Source organism: Molothrus aeneus, chromosome 12 (genome assembly GCF_037042795.1).
Source record: "Molothrus aeneus isolate 106 chromosome 12, BPBGC_Maene_1.0, whole genome shotgun sequence".
In the NCBI taxonomy this organism is placed as follows: Eukaryota; Metazoa; Chordata; class Aves; order Passeriformes; family Icteridae; genus Molothrus; species Molothrus aeneus.
This window is the reverse complement of record NC_089657.1, coordinates 21,358,598-21,379,436: the sequence shown is the minus strand read 5'-3', so window position 1 is coordinate 21,379,436 and position 20,839 is coordinate 21,358,598. Positions and strand designations below refer to the sequence as shown.

The 20,839-nt window shown below is 40.8% G+C and overlaps 1 protein-coding gene across 3 annotated transcripts in view; it reads left to right on the top strand.

Annotated features, from left to right (window-relative positions):
* The window catches only part of BICD2 (BICD cargo adaptor 2), a 50,553-nt gene that overhangs the window by 18,007 nt on the left and 11,707 nt on the right, over positions 1 to 20,839 (top strand). For all 3 annotated transcript variants that reach the window (XM_066557871.1, XM_066557870.1, XM_066557869.1), the window contains exons 2-5: positions 11,336 to 11,548; positions 14,547 to 14,699; positions 17,562 to 18,014; positions 19,005 to 20,024. In XM_066557871.1, the coding sequence (XP_066413968.1) occupies positions 11,336 to 11,548; positions 14,547 to 14,699; positions 17,562 to 18,014; positions 19,005 to 20,024 (1,839 nt within the window). The remainder of the gene's footprint in view (positions 1 to 11,335; positions 11,549 to 14,546; positions 14,700 to 17,561; positions 18,015 to 19,004; positions 20,025 to 20,839) is intronic.

Here is a 20,839-nt window from a genome sequence, read left to right as displayed (position 1 = left end):
GAATTTGTTGAAAATACTGTGCTAGTAGGACACAATAGATTATGCAGTTGTATTTGGGTTAAACTGTCTGGACCTTTGCTTAGGTTCTAGGGGAGAAATAAATTTGTTATTCAGGTGTAATGAGTTCTTAATTAAAGGGCAATTAGATAACAAGAAAATGTCTGCTTTTGCAATGCAGAACTAGCTACCAATGGTACATTGGATGAAATGCCTTGTGCAGTTTGTGCACGTGTACGTGTGCATGCCTCTGTGAGAATGATTGAAGACCACTAAAACCAGAAATCCTGACTAGTAGTTTTGGTTTTTATAAAGCTCTCTGCATAAAAGTACATGAACAACAGAGCTCACATGAGCACTGGTAACTTTGACATATGCAGGAAGTGATTCCACACTTAGCATTAGTCTCCTTTAATACTTCAGTAATTGAAAATCTGCTTAGGTATTTTAAATAATTAGTCGGAGATGGTAAATTTTTTTTTCCCCCCAAAGTGCCTCATGCCCTGGTTCATTCTGGTACCACCAACTAGTAGGTATTTATATGTACTGGGCTGTGTTTATGCAGCCGTATTTCTGACTCCTTATGGAGTTTGTTCCTGGAAGTTTCTGTTATTGTCAGAACCAGGGGAAGCCACTATGCTGGTAAATAAGCAGCAGTGTAATAAGCTGTACATTACATATGTTTTGCAGGATGCAACTTACTTCCTTGTGTTATTTCTAGAGTGGGTGTGCCTGCACAGCAGGCAAGCCTTGTTCTTAGGAGGAGTCCTCTTGCAATGAGTGCTGTATGCTATTAGCTATTGTATTAAAAAAAAAAAAGGAAAACATTTACTTGAATATCACTGGAGGATTTCATGCTTACTGTTATCCATACAGATAAAACATCCTTGGTTGGGAAGCAAAGCCAGTGAAGAGGATGGAAAGTGTTTTCTATCACCACTGTGTATGTGTGCTCCTTTGGTTACCAATAATTAAAGAGTGAGTGGCAGCAGTGTCTCCTGAACCTCTTAATCTTGCTCCCAGTTAAAACAATTATCTTCTTGGTTTTCTAATTTCAACTGCTGGGTTGGGGCAGAGGAGTGAGAGAGAGGTTAAACTTGATTTCTTGGGACTGTCTGCTGATCCAGGGAGCAGTTCCTTTGGTGCCAACTTAAACTCTTGGTTGACTTTGTAGAAGCCTACACTTCAACATCGGTTGTATAAGTGGATTGTGCTCATATTAATAAGTAATCTTTCTTGTATGGGCGCAACAATGTTATATCTTGTGCTTTATTTTTATGTTCCTTTTATAGAAAAGTAGTTCATAATCTTGCAGCAGCTTTTTTTGAATTCTGGAGTTAATCATGTTGAAGCACGTTCAGCAGGCTTTTACAACAGTAGATGGGTAGCCTGATTCTTCAAATTTCTACAATGTCACTTTGTTTCCTTACAGTGTAGTACTTAACAGGTACCTAAGGGGAACTGAGCTCTGCTGTAAGGTTGCACTGCCGGGACACTGGAAGGTATAATCCTTCTCTCCAGCTCACACCGCAACATTTTATGGAAGGCAGTCTAGAATTATTTTGTGTGTTAACTGGGGTTTCTCCAAAGAAAGTGTAGACCATTATTTTAACAAAATGAAAGCCAGATCAAGGACTGGACTCTTTCCTGGAGCGTGCACAAATCTTCACTGTTGCATGACGATTTGGAAGATGCTTGATGTCAGTATGGAGTGGGCTGACGTGGTGGGAAGTGATGTAATGTTTTGAAAAGCCTCACAACTTCCCTGAAGGTACCAAATCTCCTTCAAGCTGTTGTTTGTGAATCTACACCTGCTATGTAGTTTATGGTAGTGTTTGGCCCCTGGGGATATTTGTGTGTGGGAGAAAGAGCCTACTCTCAAACTCATGGAAGTGCGAGAGCCTTTGTGATGGTGAGGAGCAGATGAGGAGCTGAGATCTGTGTGGCTGTACTGGCGCCCAAGTGGTGGCTGGTCACAGGCTGTGTGTGGGCTGGGCTGTGGATGAAGGAGGTAGTGGTGCTGGTCGAGAGATCCAAGGTTGCCAAGAGGAACTCGGTCACCTGCTACTTGCAAGGCCACACACATTCCCAGTGCATATGCCTGACAGACTGCAGGCAAAATGTTGTGTGCAAATAGAAAAAGAAAGGTTTTTCATGCAAGTCATGTGTGGGGCAGTTAAACTATTTGCATTTTGGTCTAATGTGAAGGACAGAATGCATATACTGGCTTTGTTAAGTGTAAGTTGGTTTTGGTAAGTTTGTGAGTTGTCTTAGGTAGGTATAACTCCTCCTAACTTTAAAGACAGACATATACATGTTTAGAGGACTGAGATCTCATTTGATTTTTCTTTCATGCTGTTGCGGGACCTTTTAGTGGAAATGTTGTGTTTTAATTCCATCCAGCCTTCAAGCCCCACACTGCCACAGGATAGGTTAAGGTGGTACCAAAATTAGCCAGATGGAAACTGTCTAATGCGGTTTTGAGTATTAGAAAGCAGGCGTTCTTTTTTGCAGCCATGGTCACTTGGAGGATTCCTGCTCTGATTGAGTGCCCTGGTAAACAGAGATTTAATGGTACACTCTGATTATATATTCATTAGCTGTGCCTGCTTACTTGATGCGTATGTGATACTTTCTTTTACATAGTTGCCCTCCTTATTGGAAGTCCTAATGTGTTCCTTGGGGTCTTCTTTGGTGGTCTTCAATTTCTGGTGTGCTTTTTAGGTGACTGTTTTTCAACCTTCACTTTTGAGGAAGTGTAATATCATTGTTTTGCATGCCTTCTGCTTTGTCAGCCATATCTATTTCTCCAAGGTTGCATTGTTCCCTTTATTTGACAAGAGTAAAAAAAGCATTGTTCTATTGTTCTTATCAAAGGTGAAGATGAGAAGGAAGGCAAAAGGGTGTCAGCAGAGGTACTCCATGATGCATTTGCTCACTTTCCAGTGATTTATTGATCAGGCATTTACTGAACAGCAATGGGTATCATTTGATTATTAACACTAGATGAAAGCTTTTTCTTCTAGGAATTATTACAATAAAGGCTGTGTGAGGCACCCTCTGTTGCACCCTCTGAAGGTTCATAACATATCTTCTCAGGACTAATTATGGGCTTTATTGAAATTATTCTTTTAGGTCAGCTGCTAGAGATCTAGTGTAATACTTACAGATCACTGTGCCTGGTTTTCAGTTTCTAAAAATTATTTCATTGTAGATAATATCCACATCAAGTTTCTGCGCAATTATTTGTAATGCATGTCCTGACAGGTGCTTAGCTCAAGTGCTTGCAGAGGAGACACAGTCTTAACAAGACACTACTGTAAAGAGTCCATTTGCAGTCACTTCTCCTTTCATATGCAGGGGAAAATGACCCAATGACCTGCTTAACAGGATCAGCCAACGTTGTGAACTGGCCTGTACAAATAAATAATTCAGTCAAATTTAGCAGAGGGGTTTAAAAATGAGCAACCAATGATCAAATTTCCTGCAGTGTGACTTCTGGGAAGAGTGAGTCTCAGCTATGTTTCGATAACACAGTAGGCAGGTAAGGGGAGCCTTTGCACTTGTAAGTAGAAATCTCTAGTCTCCTCTGCTGTCTAGCCCCTAAATAGTGATGATGTTCAGCAGCATCAACTCCTTCTCCTACACATTTCCATCTTTCTTTTCTTTGAGGCTTGGTCTGGAGCTGTGTAGATGTTCCTGGCAGTAGTTAATTGATGCACAGAAGAGAAAGATGCCTCAGGATAGCTTGTTTTTTGTTCTTCCTTAACCCATCAGACCTAAAATTATCCTGAAAGGAGTAGTTTTTTCTGTTGACTTGTTTGTCACTCCACCTCATGCACCCCTCTCATGCACCTTTTCTTTATTTATAAGAAAGCAGAAATGAATGCTCACCAAAACTTCCATTCCTCTCTGGCTTAAACTCAGTAGAATGCAATTGAGTCCTTTTTAATTCTACTTCCCTGTTACAGTTATAGGAATTTTTCGTACAAAAAAAACCCCCAAACTAACCAAACAACGAAAACAACCAAAACTAAAATCCCAGGCTTTGGCTGAGTGCCCGTTGAAGTTGCTGGCGACAGCTGGACTTGCTGGTGGGCTGTGAAGGGGTCTTGCTGGTTGTGTGGCTTTTATGGGAAGTTGATTAATGATGAAGGCAGCAGCAGGTTCTGAGGTGGCCATGGGGACACCGTCCTGCCCACTGTCTCCAGAGCAGGACACTGGGGATAAGGAAATGCTCCACCATGTCAGGAAATGTACTTTTGATGTCAGTAGTCACATGTGTTTATGAGTGACAGAGACCACATTTTGTGAGGATATGTATTTAGGTAATTTATAGCACAAACTTTGAAACAAAAGTAGCATTCACATCTTCAAGAGCAGTGATGCCCACAGTCTTTCATGGCAGTGATGAATGAAATACTTTGTGACTAATGTCCTTGGCTTTTAACTCCAAGCTTTCCAGGACCTCTGCTTGGAAGTCAGAGCGGACAGAAATGACTCCTGGCAGGGCTGGCTTTATTCTCTTACACCAAAGGGAGAGAGCATGTGTACCTTGATCACAGTTTGTTGCCTGTTGCTAGGAGGGGAAGGATGAGTGCTAATCTCAGTTAATTGGTAGAAAGCCTCCTGAAAAAAGACTTGAATCTCTCTTGAGTAGTGGTAGAGAGCAACTGAAGGAAAATGTCCTGTTTGATGTTTAGTCTCATGACTTTTATCCTTATTTTTTGAAAAAAAGGACATCTTGATTAATGGCACCTTTTCTTATTGGGGGCTTGGGTTCTGTTTAATTTTTATGGGTAAACCATTCTTTCATTGCAAAAGTAGCTAATGATAGCCTTCTAAAAGGGGCAGTTTCTGCAAATCCCTCTTGATCTTCAGTACAAAAGAAACAGAAACATATCTACTAGAGTGCTCTCAAACCTCACCACAAAGGTGAATAGGCACCGCTGTTTGTGTTTCCTCTGGTGGTGGATGTACATGGTACTGCTCTTCTGGTGCATGCATGCACATGAGCATCACTCTGCTTTTCAAATTTGATTGAGAAAGGCAAGGGACTCTTTTCAGACAAGCTCTCCTTTATTGCCTTTCTCCCGTGTTTATGTCAGCTTTTCTTGTCAATGAGTTTAAAACTAATTCCTCTTTTCCTAATGTGCTTATTGGAGGAACTTGTGCATGTTCTGGTCTGCTTGTGGTGGTGCAGCAGCCACGTTAATGTGACTGTGATAGCAAGAAAGGCTGAAGCATCAATTAAACATCACTGTGTGAGTGAAGGAAAGGGTTAATGCCTTATGCTGCTTCATCTGTTGAGGATGGTTAGCATCATCATATAGCAGTGTTTCACTGCAGAGAAAAGGCTAGTGTGACATTTACTAAGGACTGCCCTTGCTGCTTGACATTTTCAGCATCATGTGTGGCTGGATGCACAGCTTGGAAAACGGGAAGAAAGGAGGTGCACAGGCAAAGGAGTCTTCATTGGAGAAGAAATGAGCATGGGGATCAGTGATGTCCAGAAGTTGATTTATATTGTGGAGTTCTGTGCTCTTTTAAGATTTTTCTCCCTCTATTATTTTTTCATCCCATGTATAAGCAATTGTCTCTCTCTGCTCCCTCCCTTCTCCTTTAAATGGAGAACACAAGTTCAGGTTTAGATGACAAATGAATTTTTAAGCAACTTATTTTATGAAACTCCTTCACTGAAATAATTGTGTTGTTTTCTGTTTGTTTGGGTGTATTTGTGCATGGCACAGGAACCTCCCTGTGATTTTGACTGAGTATGAGTGGGATGTCACTTCCTCTGTTTCATCTGTGTCATCTCAAGGCCCATGGGCTATGACTTTCCTTGTCAGTGTCTCTGCTTTAAGCATCCATGAGACTCTCTTTCTGACCTTTCCTAGTTGCTGTGTTTTGATGTGTGTAAAAAGACAGGTACAGGGTGAAGGTAGTGCCCTAGAAACAATGCAGGGCAGTCTCCAGAACCTCTAACAGTCCCTGTGCAGCATCTGGATTCTGATCAGCTCTTGACAGGCCTTTAGGAACATTGCCTCCTTGCAGAGGTTAGTAGAGGATTTGAGATCATACAGGGTTTGTTCAGAAAAAGCCCTTTCCAGCATCTCTTTGGGAGTTTTTATTTGATAGTGGCATCCCAGTATTTTGTATTTTTAGCAGTCTAGTTCAGGATCCCAGAAAATATGGAAGCATAACCAGCTTCCATATTTGGATGACTTTTGGGCTAAGTAGAGATCTGGCGTGACAGATTATAGAGGCAAATAAGGCAGAACTGTTCTGATTTTCCTGAAGGCCTGAGAGTCTTTTTTTGAGCATGACTGAGATCAATCTGTGCATCTCCCATACCACAGCAGCTGTTCTGAGAAAAGCATTTAGAATTCTCTAAGAAGCATGTTTCAGAGATTCTTCACATTTCATGTGTTCTGTGAACAGCTGCACTGTGATAAAGAACTTCTTTCAAAGATCATGTTTAAAATTTTAACAATTTTTTAAGAACTTAATATGTTAACAGTATGCTAAACTTCACAGAATTGGGAAAACTTTCTTCTCAAAGCTTGGAGTCTGATATGAAAGCTTCCTTCAGTGTACTGGGTTTCATGCAGAAAGCTTATCTGCATCTGCATGATTGGGATCTTGTTCCTCCTGCAACATAAACAGATGAATCTGTATTATCATCAAACCTAGAGGAAGCGTCACCTTTTTTTAAGTCTGTCTTTTGGAAATCAGTACTTTAAACTCAGTCTAAATGTAGCTTGATCCAGGGCTTCATTTGAAGTGAACTGGGTTTGACCATTTTATATAACATTGCAGTTTTTGGATGAGTCTGCCTCATCCATTTGCTGTCCAGATTCTTTTTTCCATTCATAATTGTTGTGGAGAGCTTTAAATTCTTGAGATTTAAGATGTTATCATCTGAAATTTGTAGTAATCTCCTTAATTTAGCAACGATATTTTCTGGGCTATTTAAGAATTTGATAGCATGTATTTTCTACATGCCTTGAGTCTGCTGATGTAATTCTGTAAACATGAAAGTGCATTTAATAGCATTTTCGATACTAATTTTGGTAAACCTTCACCAGCAAATTATGGTAAATTTTCTGTATGTGTCAGGGATGTTGTAATTGGCCTTTGGGCAATGCTGTCTTAGTGTATTTGAAGGAAGAGAGGAGAAGGACCTCACAGACTGGTGTAGCTGGTAGGGGATGGCAGCTTGACCAAAGAAAACCTGACAGGGTGTCAGTTGATCTGCAGCTTTGGCAGCAGGTTATGAGCGAGGACCAAAAATTAGCATCTGCATGATTCGGTGCACTTGCACCACATAACTGCGAGTCCCCACTGGGAAATGTTCCATGTTTGCCTGGTCCAGTGGTAAATGGCTATACAAAATTTGGAGTTGTGTATGACAGAATTTGAGGTTGTATGTTGGGGGTAGAGGTTCATTTATGTTGGTTTCAGATGTTGTTAAACCCAAGGAGGGCTTTTGATGTGTGTCTCGTGCAGCTTTCTGAAGAGATAGTTGTGAGTAAGTTGTACCTTTGTCCAGAAAAGTGCTTTCCAGTGCGCTGACAAGCACAGCTGAGCAAATAGTAAGACAGCATTTTGGTTCATGAACTCTTTGATTTTGCTTTTTCCTTGATCTTGGGAATCTGGAAGATAAGAATTTTGATAATCCCTTAACATTAATGTCTCGTAATTCCTAGAGGCAGCTGTTGAGCAAAACATGATGTTTTGCAGCCCTCACATCAGAAGCTTTTATTTTGTGAAGAGATACTCCAAAGTCTATCATTCCAGTATAACTGTGAACACTTTTCTTCCCTAGTAGATGGAAGTAGGGGTTTGGAAGAGGAGGAAGAGCAGAGTAACTGACTTCTGCTCCTGTGCTTTAGATAATGTTAAAGCGAAAGTAGATGGACAGGTGCTGGACTCCAGCATGTATGAAGGTTTAGGGGTTTCGTGCATAGCAGTAAAAAGTCAGTTTTCCTAGCTTGATTTAAGACAGGTCTGGGCTGTAGTTATGGCAGGTAATTGCATTGCCCTGTAATTTTGCACAGTTTTGTTAAAAGTTAATTTCCTGTTCTCCATAGGAGTTATGAAAATGGCTTGTAACAGTGATGTCTGAGGTTGTTTCTAAGTACATATAAGAGGGATAACAAAGCTTGGTTGGAATGGAAGTGCTTTTTTCAAGTGTTGTCTTATAAATGCATGCAGCTTGCATTGTTCCAGGCTGTCTGTCCCGATGACTATGACTCTGAAGGAGGTGTCTCGTGTTCTGTGTATGTCAGAGGCTGTTTACACACAGTTCTGTACTCCAGGCAGCAATACTCAAGCTAACGGCAGGGTTTCTGCTGACACTTCACAAGCATGCGGGCTGAGAGCAAATAACAGCCTTACTGTGCAGAAATAACTGGAGCCCACAAGGAGCAGCAGCATCCTTTGGTAGGAGTGACCATGAGCTTGTTTCTGCAGTTACTGTGTGTGAGCAGTTCCATTTGGTTGGAATGGAACCAGCTGGGACAAGCCATAATAAAAGGCAGTTTCTGAAAAGGGAGTTTGCTGTAGTGAATGGAAAAACCTCTCATACATAAAAGTAGTGATAAGCTACTGAACTTCACCTTGCCATCACCAGAGACTAGAGACTTGTGATTTATGTCTCAAAAAATAGTGAGTGATTGACAGCTGACCATGGGATTAACACCACACCTTCAAGCCTGAGCAAAAATATGTGTTCTTTTATGGAAATGTAGGAAACTTGTAAACTGATGAAAAGCTGTCATGTAAGAGTAAGATTTTATATATAGAATTTATTGTTGTAGGATTTTACTGAGGCCAAAAAATGCATAAACCTCTGAAAAATAAGGAGGTATTTTACATGGGTAACTCAAAGTTAGTAGCTTTCCCAAATTAGGCATTCTCCATTAAAGTTTAAGGCAATCCCCAGCTTGAAGAGCTTATGTGGTTTCTTGCACCTTTCTCTGAAGCATCTGGCATTAGCCTCACTAGAAGACAGGATATTGGATTTTTAAAAAGTCTCATCCTCTATGGCAGTTTCTGTGTTTAAATACTCCCTGTCAGTTGTGATTTGGGCAAAATGATGACATTTTCTTTCCAGATATTAAAGAAACCCATGGCCTAGCATCTGCCTTGGAACTTTCACAAGCAAATAAGTCATTATTTGTTGCAGCCATTATTGCTGCTAATAAAGTCCGGGGTAAGGAAGCAAAAAGGGCCTTTGCATGGTATCCACAGATGTTTTCTTTAGCCGGTGGGTAACATTTTCAGGTCCCAGGCATGCGCACATGGAGGGTCCACATTTCTCTCTCCCAAGGGACCCCAAGGGTGACCCTGGTCTGGAGGCAGTACAAAGATAAGGGCCCATCAGGGAATAGGAGTGGCTCAGGGACAAAGGAATAAGGGAAGGAGACAATGGGGTCTTAACAGCTTTTTGAGGGAGGCTTCTTGAGTGTCCCTAAACCAGGAGACCCCAGGGTCTCCACAATTATTCTTAAGAATCCCTCCTTTAGTGACATTACTGAGCTCCTTGATGGAATCATGCCTGGACTCTGAGGTCTGGGTGATCAGCTGTGGCTTTAAGCATCCTGAACTTCCATTTGCTGTTTTGGCATCCTGCAGCTGAGCAAATGGTGCTACTTCACTGGGCAAAGAGATACCCATTGTCCCTTTCTCTGTGCCAGAGATTTGTCATCCATACTGATCTTTAAAGGTGGATCTTAGTTTATTACAGGGAAAAAATAGTGTATTTGAGGAGCTAGTGTGCTTTTTGTTATCCCTTTAACATTTATGGAGATCTTGGGTATTAGGCTTTTAAGCTGCTTTGTTGAAATTCATTTGACAAGGACTTAACAGCACCAGATGGTGCTTTTTGTCTGAAATATGGCACTTTTTAGTTTCCCTTAGGTTATCTTGATGAATCTGGCTAGAATTTCTCCAATGGATATTTGTCTCCTATATCTCTGACTTGCTTATTTGAAATAAAATTTAGTCTGAGAGGAGCAATATCTGTGTTCCTTTAATCAGAGGCAGAGTTAGCATACTTGATCAGCTGTTTCGGCCCTGGTATAATCAGTAGTTTCTGTGCTATTAATGTGCCTGCTGCAATATACAGAAGTAATAAAACACTGAAATCTGTTTCTCTTCAAAGCAGATTTTTTTTCTTCTTTGACAGTATTTTTCTGAAGAGCTGGCATCAATTGAAAATTTATGACTAGATAAGGAGTTTCATGAGATGCTTCTCTGTCCTTGACTTGGCCTGATATTAACGTTGACTAGGAAAATCTGCCATGTTTTGGCATCCCGAAAAGATACTGTGGCACCTGAAAGCTCCAAATATGCCTTGGGTTGAATTGTGGTGCAAGCGTGTGCAACGCTTAAAAGATCACATTTTTAATGTTGTTGAATATGGCCAGTCTGCTGGGCCGTGTGTTACAAATATAACTACTGGAAGTGGCCAGCTCTGCTCTTCAACATGTGCCAGTGACAGCCGCAGGCTGTTCTGTACCACAGCAGCTGTGTCTGTGTGGGTTGGGGGCACATGTGGAGAACACTACCACAGGGACCATCATCACCTGCAACGGTTTCAAGCAAAATGAAGACCCTCAAAAGAAATGTGAGGAGGAAAAATAATGCCAATGTCAGGACTAGCCAGAGGCAGGCTGTGCCAAGTGGGTTGGACTTCTGACCTGCCTCTGACTACCTTTGCTGGCACACTGCTGGGGATTGATGTCTCAAGTTGGCTGGAGGATTGTCCGCTGACCTACTTCAGCCAGTGTGACCCCACTGGCTTAGCCTGGATCTGGAACAGCCCTGCCAACGTCTCCAAGCCCAAGGGAGGGGGCTGTAATCTACCAGCCAGGAGCAGCTGCTGGGAGCTCCCAGCCTGGGAAAAGGAACAGGCTGCTAATGCCAGATGTGTTCTCAGTGATTCTGGTTTTGCAGAAGTGAATCTAACCCCACTATAGAGAATATGCATGTGCAGCAGTATCTGGTCATGCAGTCATCTGGCTGAAAGCCAGTCGTGTTTCAACAGCAGAGTCACTACATTGTTGTTCCCTCCCACAAGGGTTTATATGAGGTTCTATTTAAGCTTTCTGCATCAAAAAACACTGTTTAGGTGCTATGGTTTACTTTCAAGAGCGCAGTGTTGGCCACTTATTAGGATTTGTAAATCTGAGTTGGAGGATGTAGGAAGAGGTTACATTCCTTTGCCCTGAAGAACTATATGAGGGTAAATGTTTTCAACTACTTAACATTGAATTTACTTATGCAGAATTATAGGTTTATTGATAAAAAATGTGTTTTCTGACTTTCCTAGGCTTTTGGACAGGCCCATACCAACCACAAGAAAGTAGCAGCAGATGGAGAGAGCAGAGAGGAAACCTTGATTCAAGAATCAGCTACCAAAGAAGAATACTACATGAAGAAGGTTATGGAGTTGCAGACAGAATTGAAACAGATAAGAAATGTCCTTGCCAACACACAGTCTGAAAATGAACGCCTTAATTCTGTTGCGCAGGAACTGAAGGAGGTGAGCAAAGACGCACAGGGTTCACTGCAGCTTGGATTTGTTACATTTTCTGGTGCTATGTAGCCAAAAAAAAGGGAAGATTCCTGAGCTGAAAGGCGATTTGACAGACAGCAGCCTGTTCCTTTTCCCAGGCTGAGAGCTCCCAGCAGCTGCTCCTGGCTGAAAGGCAATTTGACAGACACGGTTTATATAGTCATGGCTGCATGTTTGGTCATGCTGGTCCTGTAGGTACTGTGCATCAGTTCCCTCAGTTCCAGAATTGCTGCCTTAAAAAGCAGAGGAACCTGTTTAGGCCAAGCACAGAGACCCTTGGATGTACTTTGCTGCTTCATTCCCAGTGCAGATTTTCTGGCTGCAAAATATTTGTGGCATAATTTCCCTTTTTATCCCTTTTTCCTCCTTAATTTCAGAAGGTGTGAGATTATAACAAAACACTGAAATGCACAAAGAGAGGGATAGGAAAGTTTATAGTCTTGAGTTTTTTCTCATGAAGCGGTGGCTTTTACATTTATGTAGCTTGCTTAACATAATTGCTTTGACCTTTTATTTTTTTGCTATTGAAACCACATATTTTTAAGGGGAAATAATTGCTGAGAAGTTACTTAAAGAGTTTAATTACTTACAAAATCTGTAGTTCAGCTGAAGTCTTTGTGGTACTGGTGCAGAAATGATTGTTTTGAGACTATTGCTTAAATTCAAACTATTGCTTAAATTCAGTCTGGTAAAACTACAGAGTCTGTAAACCACAGATGGATGGATAAAACAGTCAGCAGTTATTACTCCTGAGCTTTCTTCCACCTTCCTTTGAAGCACTGGGGTCTAATCTTGTCTAGTCCTAAGCTAATCAACTGGCCTCCCCTGCCAGGAGGGAAGGCTATCCAAGAGTCCATATCTGAATCTCAACTCACTCCATGTGACCTCAGCTGCAAGTGTCTCATGTAATTTCTTTAGGACATAGTAACAAATATGGGGATAATATTTGGTGGTAAAATCGATGAGGAAATGTGGGTTACTTTTCTGGAGATGTGGGGATTCACTGGTGCCTCTTGTTGGGATATGACAGAGAAGATTTGTGGTACAAGCGGTCACAAGTGATCAAACATGCTGGTTAACTTCTCCTTTAACTTTGTGGAAAAGAGTTGGAATCAAGCCTTCTCCTTAGACAGGGAAAGAGTTCTAGAAACACAGACACAACTCTTTGTCTGTATTTCCCAACCTTTAAGACTAGCTTAATAGAAAAACTGCCCACCCCAGAGGTAGCACAGTGTCTGTGAGGGATTCTGGTCCCTTCTCAAAGTGTGCTGAGCAGCAGATTTCTGGTCTGCTTCCAGTGTCACTGCAACTGGAGGCGATTTTTCTTTCTAGATACTGCCACATTCCAGTCACCTTTTAAGGAGACATAAAAATGTGAATTCATGTCAGCCTTCAGCTTTCCCTGTGGCCCTGGGTTTGTGCAAAGATAGAGAGTCAACACTTACTCAGGCATGGAATATGGGCTATAGCAACTTGTAATTTGTATTGGTGTACTGTAGTGTCTGATTGCAGCAATTTTGATTTCTTGGTGTGCTGTGAAGTTGTGCTCTCTTTCAGGCTAAAAACAAACAGACAATTTTATATAGTCTAATCTTTACCTGATGTGTGAGGGCATTGTAATTTAAGTTTATTAGTCTTAACAGTTGCAGGTGATTCAGTGTTTGTATTCAAAACATGCCAGATTCAGTTCTTGGCACATCCTCCAGCTGCAAACATTTCCCTTATCTCAGTGTGCTGCGTGTGCCTGTTGGTACCTGTGTGGTTATTCAGTGGAACCCTGCTGCACACTCTCAAGGGCTGAGACCATATTTAGTCATCACTGACATGCCTGTGTCTGGCCAGGAGTGGAGAGCTCGGAGGGAATCTGAGTTTGTAGGCCTGAGGCTGAAGCTTTCTTGGGCTGCAGGACAGGTGAGATCAGGCAGCAGGTCCCATATGCCAGCTGAAGTGACAGGCTGCCTCTGTCAGCAGCTAGCAGTGGTTTTGAATTAGAAGTGTGGAAAACTACTCGGTCATATCATGGGCACAGCTACAAAAATACTATTTTTTTAGGCAACTGTATTCCCTGTTTGCCTAGTTCTGAAGCTGATTCTGTTAATGTTTTAGAACATACTTTTTCACTTTGTATGAGTTAAGTGTTTGAAGATAGGACTTGAAGGAAAATAATATTGGAAAAAATAAAAAGTAAGTGCAGTGAGCCATTTCTATAGCTCTCTATGTTCCAGCTCAATTTATTAAAGTGTCTGTGTACATTCATGAAAGATCCCAAGGTCATACTACACCAATATATTGGTTTTTACTTCTTATCTTTCAAAACCATGCTAACTTTTTTTGTTAAGTCTTTCATTAAGTCCTGCATAAGTCTTGGGGCTAAGGGAAGGGAGTATTTTATGTCAACTAGTTTCTATTTTTTCTCAACCTGAGATCTTAGGCTTCATGGGTTTTAACTCAGTGTCTTTCTCCAAAAGGATTAATTGTATCATGTTTTCAACTTATTGCTCTGGTTATAAAGAAAATGTCTGTTGAAAAGCAGCAGCAAATATATGTCCAAATAAGAACATCTGGACTCATCTGACTCTGTCTTTCTCTCGTGAAAAGGCCCTTCTTGTTAAAGTTGAAACAGATTTGGGTACTGACTTCTGGTCTGGAAAACATTTGCTGGTTGCTACAGCCAGTGAAACAGCACAGGTGTAAACGCTGCTTTCCCTGCTTGTTTCTTGACTTTTTTTGAGTCGATAGTGAGGATTTGTAAAAAAATCAAGAATACAAAATCTAATTATTGTGTAAATGACTTGGTTTTCTGTAATTTTGGAGGGTGAGGGGAAAATGTATAATTTCAATATGTTTCAATATAATTCAATGAATTAGTGCATATAAAAAAGATATAAAAGATATAAAATTTTGCAATTTAATTGTAGTTGATCCAGGTGCCACCATTTTTGTTTTGCTTTGTTTGTTTTTCCAGGTCAACCAAAATGTGGAGATCCAAAGGGCCCGCCTGCGAGATGATATTAAAGAATATAAATTCCGAGAAGCACGTTTGCTGCAAGACTATACTGAACTTGAAGAGGAAAACATCTGTCTCCAGAAACAAGTGTCTGTCCTGAAGCAAAGTCAGGCAAGTTTTCCAACCAGTGGGCATTGCTTTGGTAGTACAGTTAATTCCTGTGTTACAGTATGATTCTGTCTCATTTGAGCATACACCTACTTATTTTCTATCTTTGTACTACTTTTTAGAAGCTCTTTATTTTAGCACCAAGACTTGTCCTTTCTGACTCCATACACAATCATAATACTTCATTGCTTCTACTTTGACTTCCAAGTCCTTCCATTGCCTTCTCTTTCTCTGATGAAAGAAAGGTCTCTATCACTCTGCTTTGTTACTTGTTTTAGTCCTTTTGCTGCAGTAGTTTTTCAGTGTCTCTTTACAACGCCATCCATCCATCCATCCATCCATCCATCCATCCATCCATCCATCCATCCATCCATCCATCCATCTTTCATCCTTCCCCTTCTACAGTATCTGGAAATAGAAGTGTTTCTGAACATGTTTCTGAAACATGTTTTAGTTGCTACTTTATTCTTATCTTCTCTCTTCGTTTCTGTGCTACTCTTCTAGCTACTTTCAATAAACTTGGAATGCTGTTACAGTTGCTCTGCACTGTCACATCTGTGTGACTGCTTGTCTGAAAGGCCATGTTTAATTGTGCAGTTCCAGCTATTTCCAGAGTTTTAGAAAACTGCATTCTTGGAATTTCTTAAGAGCTTCCCTGAGTTATCATTTGTGGAGCTAATTAAGATAGATGTGGTCTTTGGCATGGTTCACTTATCTTCATCTATCAGTGTGGGACTTCCTATTTTTATTCTTCAGGTAGCTGTCGGTTCCATTGCATAAATAAAGCTCAGTTGGGAAAGTGAAGGACATAGATGCTGCCAGGGCTGGAGCCCCTCTGCTCTGGAAACAGGTTGGGAGAGCTCGGGGTGTTCTGCCTGAAGAAGAGAAGGCTCCAGGGAGACCTTCCAGTACTTAAAGGGGCTCCAAGAAAGCTGGAAAGGGACCTTGGACAAGGCGGAATGGCTTCCCACTGCCAGAGGGCAGGGATAGATGGGATATTAAGTAGAAATTTTTGGCTGTGAGGGTTGTAAGGTCCTGGCACAGGTTGCCCAGAGCAGCTGCAGCTACCTCATCCCTGGAAATGTTCAAGGCCAGGTTGGGCAGAGCTTGGAGGAGCAACCTGGTCTAGATGAAGGCGTTCCTACCCATGGCAGGGGGAGGAATGAAATTAATTTTAAGGTCCCTCCCTGCCCAAACTATTCTCTGATTCTACAATTCCATGAAAATATTCCTGAAATCAAAATTCTTTAGAAAACTGAATGTTAATACCATCTGTTGTGGTCAGCACATAGTAAAATCTCTGTAGAATTTGCTGCAGAAGTCCTTCTGTGTAATGAATGAAAGCTGCCCTGTCAGGCTAGATATGTGGGATATCGAATGTATTTTATTTATGTCCAAGTGAAACTCTGTATCTCTGTTTATTACTTTGGGCCTCACTGTGCAAAACAGGATTCCAGGTTGGACCTGTTCTCATCTGCATATATTTGGTTTAATTATGCAGTTTTGGGCACTCTGACATCCTGTAGTAGGGACAAAAGGGGCTGTTGTGATCTCGATGCAGGCTGGAAGACAGAGGAAATTGGTAAAATCAAACCAATGTAGTTGGTTACTTTGGGATTTTACCTTTTTTTCTCATTCATCATATTCAGAGCAGCAGGTGAAAGTTCCCAGCTCCATGTTCTCATTCTAAAATAACAATACTGGAGAATGCTGCCATTCTGGCCTGAGCTAAATTTAACCTCAGATGCTATCTCAATATTTGCTTGTAGTTATTGACTGCTGTATTTTTATTCTGGAAACTTTGAAAATAGACTACAGTCTGAAGTATTTTATCTTAGTGGAAGTATGCAGAACCAAGAGCTTGTTCTTTTCATGGCAGTGGATTAATTTTCTACCGTGTCCTAATCCTACTTGATGAACTTTTAATTATTCTAGTTTTTAATTATTCTAGTTACTCATGCAACTAGAAGCAGCCATCAAGTTTTCCCAGGCAACACTGAATTAACATACTTGATTCCTGGTTTGTAAGTTGGGTGTGGTCCCCACTCCCAGCTTGCTCTATGTTGACATCTAAAATTTATTTAGCAATTGGCAAAAAATAAATAATGGGAGATATCATATGGTATGAGTTCCCTTCTTTCAGAGTAAAGAATAATATTCTTTGTTTGCCTCCTCCCTGCTACTCCCAAGTGATTAAAAATTTTACATGAATTGTTTGTGTACATAATTTCAGTGCAAGAGAGACTTAGAAAAGTGCAGTACTAGACATGATAGATAGCATGCCATCAAACTCATCGATGTGGATCTGAAGTGTAGAATCTGAATTGTAGCCCTTTCAAGATGTGCTGAAATGATAATGAGAGAAATGTTAAAGCATTTTAATTTGAATGTATCAAAGCAGAGCTTAATCACAGTTTTAACCCAGTGGTGTGTATTTGAATGGCAGTGAAGCAGTGTCAAAGTGTACCTTTATCATGCCTGTTTTGGAAATGTGAAGCTTAACTTTGTGGGAAGTCTGGCCAGGGAATTTTTTAATCAAACAAATGTTTGCATGTAGAGCTAGGAAAGACTGTTTTTGGATGCTTCTGTATCAGACACACTGTATCTCCCACCTGTCCTGATTGAGCTGGAATAGACGAGCTCATTTGACAGTTTGCTTAGTGAATTTATTCTGTAGTCTCTGTGAAGGTAAATTACATAAGCCATGTTTACAGTCATAGTGCTAAAACTAGACTCCAGAAATGAAAAAAGTATTCTATTTCTACAATATTTAAGTGATATCAAGCATTCAAAAGCAAAATGACTTGGTGCCTCCCAGGCAGACATTTTCATCAGAGATTTCCCCTCCACTTTGTGTATCTCCAGGTGGAGTTTGAAGGCTTGAAACATGAAATCAAAAGGCTGGAAGAGGAAACCGAGTTTCTCAATAGCCAGCTGGAAGATGCCATCCGGCTGAAGGAGATCTCTGAGCGCCAACTTGAGGAGGCCTTGGAAACACTGAAGACAGAGCGGGAGCAGAAGAACAACCTTCGGAAGGAGCTGTCTCACTACATGAACATCAATGATTCCATGTACAACAGCCATTTAAACATCTCTTTGGATGGGCTGAAGTTCAGCGATGAAGCCACAGAGCCCAATAATGATGAAATCATGAATGGGTTTGAACAAAACTGCCTCAGCAAACTCAGCAATGGTAAAAACAATACTTCAACGCCCAAGAAAAATGAAAGCTTCCCTCCAGCCCCAAGTCTGGTTTCAGATCTTCTGAGTGAATTAAACATTTCTGAAATCCAGAAGCTGAAACAGCAGCTTGTGCAGGTAAATGGGTTTCCTAAAAAGCTGTGTACTTCCAAATAGCTCCTAAAGTTCATTTGGGATGTAATTTCAGTCTTTTCGGTATCTCACATGGTACTGTTTATAGTGTATTTTTAAAGGCTTTAATTGGTTTAGAATTTGAGGATGTTAAATGTTTGTCAGTGAAAAACCACAGCTTTTTTTCTTTTCCTTTCTTTTTTGTTTTTAATGCAATGGAGTTGGCAGTCATGTCCTTTCCTTGGTGGAAAGTTCTAATGCATCTCCTGTGCAAATACTTGCTGTGTCTACTTCATTATGTCACTACTGAGAACAATAGTGGTTTGTTTCAAAATTGAAAGTTACTCCAATCACCTTCATCAAAAGAAGTTTTGTACTCATATTTTCTGTAATTAGTTCAAAGAGCATAAAGTCTTAATCAGCACCAAGCATTTCTGTGCTATATTTGTGCAATTAGGAGGTTGGAGAGCTTAGAACAAGGTGCACTTTTCTGTTTCCTACTAATATTTTGTCAGACGTGTTTTAAATTATGTTCTGTAAGAAAAAGCCCTTATGCAAAAAGCTGTCAGAATTTTTAAAAATGAGAAATTTAAGAGGAGAAACTTGAAAAGGTTTTGGTATTTCTGAGTCTTTCATGAAGTTCCAAGCTTTCACCATAGAGTAACTCGGTGTTTTCTAGAATTTATTTGATAATTTAGAAGATAGCAATAAAATTTAGCTTGTTGTTAACTGAAAGGAAGTTTTCACAATGAGACCATCACCTAGGGAATAAATGTGTAAAAATGTGCATTTTGACGAGGAGATAAGAAAAAATTGGCAATGAACACTGTAACTGGAGATAATTTTAGAATATATTGTGGAGACTTTCCTATAATGTGCAAGTGATTGAATTTCTGTAACCATATGGACTGTTGGCTAAGTTGCTGTCTCTTAGAGTAAAAACCATTTAAGTCATACAATTCCCTTAACATAGATGTCTATGTTCCCGCATTTCAGATGGAAAGAGAGAAGGTTAACTTGTTAACAACGCTGCAGGAATCTCAGAAGCAGCTGGAAAATACACGGGGGGCCCTCTCAGAGCAGCATGAGAAAATTGGCAGGCTCACTGAAAATCTGAATGCCATGAAGAAGCTCCAGGCCAGTAAGGAGCGTCAGTCTGCCCTTGATAATGAGAAGGACCGAGATAGCCATGAAGATGGAGACTATTATGAAGTTGACATCAATGGGCCAGAGATCCTGGAATGCAAGTACAAAGTGGCTGTGGCAGAAATTACTGACCTGAAGGAAGAGCTCAAAAATTTGAAGGCAAAATACAAAGAATGTGAGTCTAAGTATGAGGAAGAGAAGAGTAGATATGAGACTGAGAGCCAAGCTCTCACTGAAAAGATCACCTCACTGGAAAAGTCCAGTAGGCTTGATAGAGAACAGATGGCCAGGCTGGAGAAGGAACTGAAGAAGGTCAGTGATGTCGCTGGAGAAACACAGGGCAGCCTCAGCGTGGCTCAAGATGAACTAGTCACCTTCAGTGAAGAGCTGGCCAATTTGTACCACCATGTCTGCATGTGCAACAATGAAACTCCAAACAGAGTGATGCTGGACTACTACAAGGAAGGTAAAGGTGGACGCAGTAGTCCAGAGGCCAAGGGAAGAAGGTCTCCCATTCTTCTTTCTAAAGGGCTGTTAACTATTGAGCTGGGAAAGGCAGAGAATGGAAGTGGTGACAGCAGCCCATCCCCGGTGTCATCTCTGCCATCCCCTGTGTCAGATCCTCGGAAGGAACCAATGAACATTTACAACTTGATTGCTATAATTCGGGATCAGATCAAGCACCTGCAGGCTGCTGTGGACAGAACAACTGAGCTGTCCAGGCAGCGCGTTGCTACTCAAGAGCTTGGCCCAGTGGTGGACAAAGACAAGGAAGCTCTTATGGAAGAGATCCTGAAGCTGAAATCCTTGCTGAGCACCAAGAGGGAACAGATAGCAACTCTGAGAACTGTGCTGAAAGCCAACAAACAGGTAACCAGGTCTTAGAGGTTTGAAGGTTACAATGTTAGGCAACTAGGTCATAAGCAAAAGAAAATTTTTCTTTTAATTCATTCTGCCATTCCCTCAGTTCTGTGGGGCTTTCGTTGCTGTTATTTTGCTAGTCTGAGGCTGAAGCTGGCTGTTCCATTAGAGGAACCCAGCTGTCCCATCTGAAGATGAGCACTGGAGCTGTAATTGACTTCAGCTTCTCATGTACTCCTGAGACTTTTATAAGGTTAAGGTAGCTTCAATCTACTGTCTGTCTGTATTAGATTAGGTTATATTTAATGTAGGACACCTAAAATGGAGATAATCTTATTTTCTACTTGAAAGAATTCTAGTAGTGACCCTTAAAAGAGTTCTGAAATTTAAGTATTGTTCTCTCTCAAACTCCAAAATAAAAGAGAGCCTTCCAAAATGAGAATGTGATATAAGAATGTGGTCAAAAGAACAGAGGTGAAAGGTAAAAATAGTCTTTGGGGATTGGACATTCAACAACATTAGCAGTGCAGTAGGTGAAAAAAACTGCCATTGAAGCACCACGTGACACGCTTCATCTTCTTCTCTATGCTTAAATTTAAATGGTCTCAAAAGAAAAGGTAGTTTAGTCTACTGAACTACTAGTGGTGTTGTTTAAGAATGAAATAAACACATTAAGTTTTCTTTTGCACATTTTAATAAAGGTGTCCCAAATGTAAGATAAGTAAGATGCTATAAGAGGGAACTGCGCTAGTGATTGACAAATGCATTTAAGTATTGAGATACCAAGCAGATTGTTTTGTTCCTTTGTGTTGCTAGTAGATAGG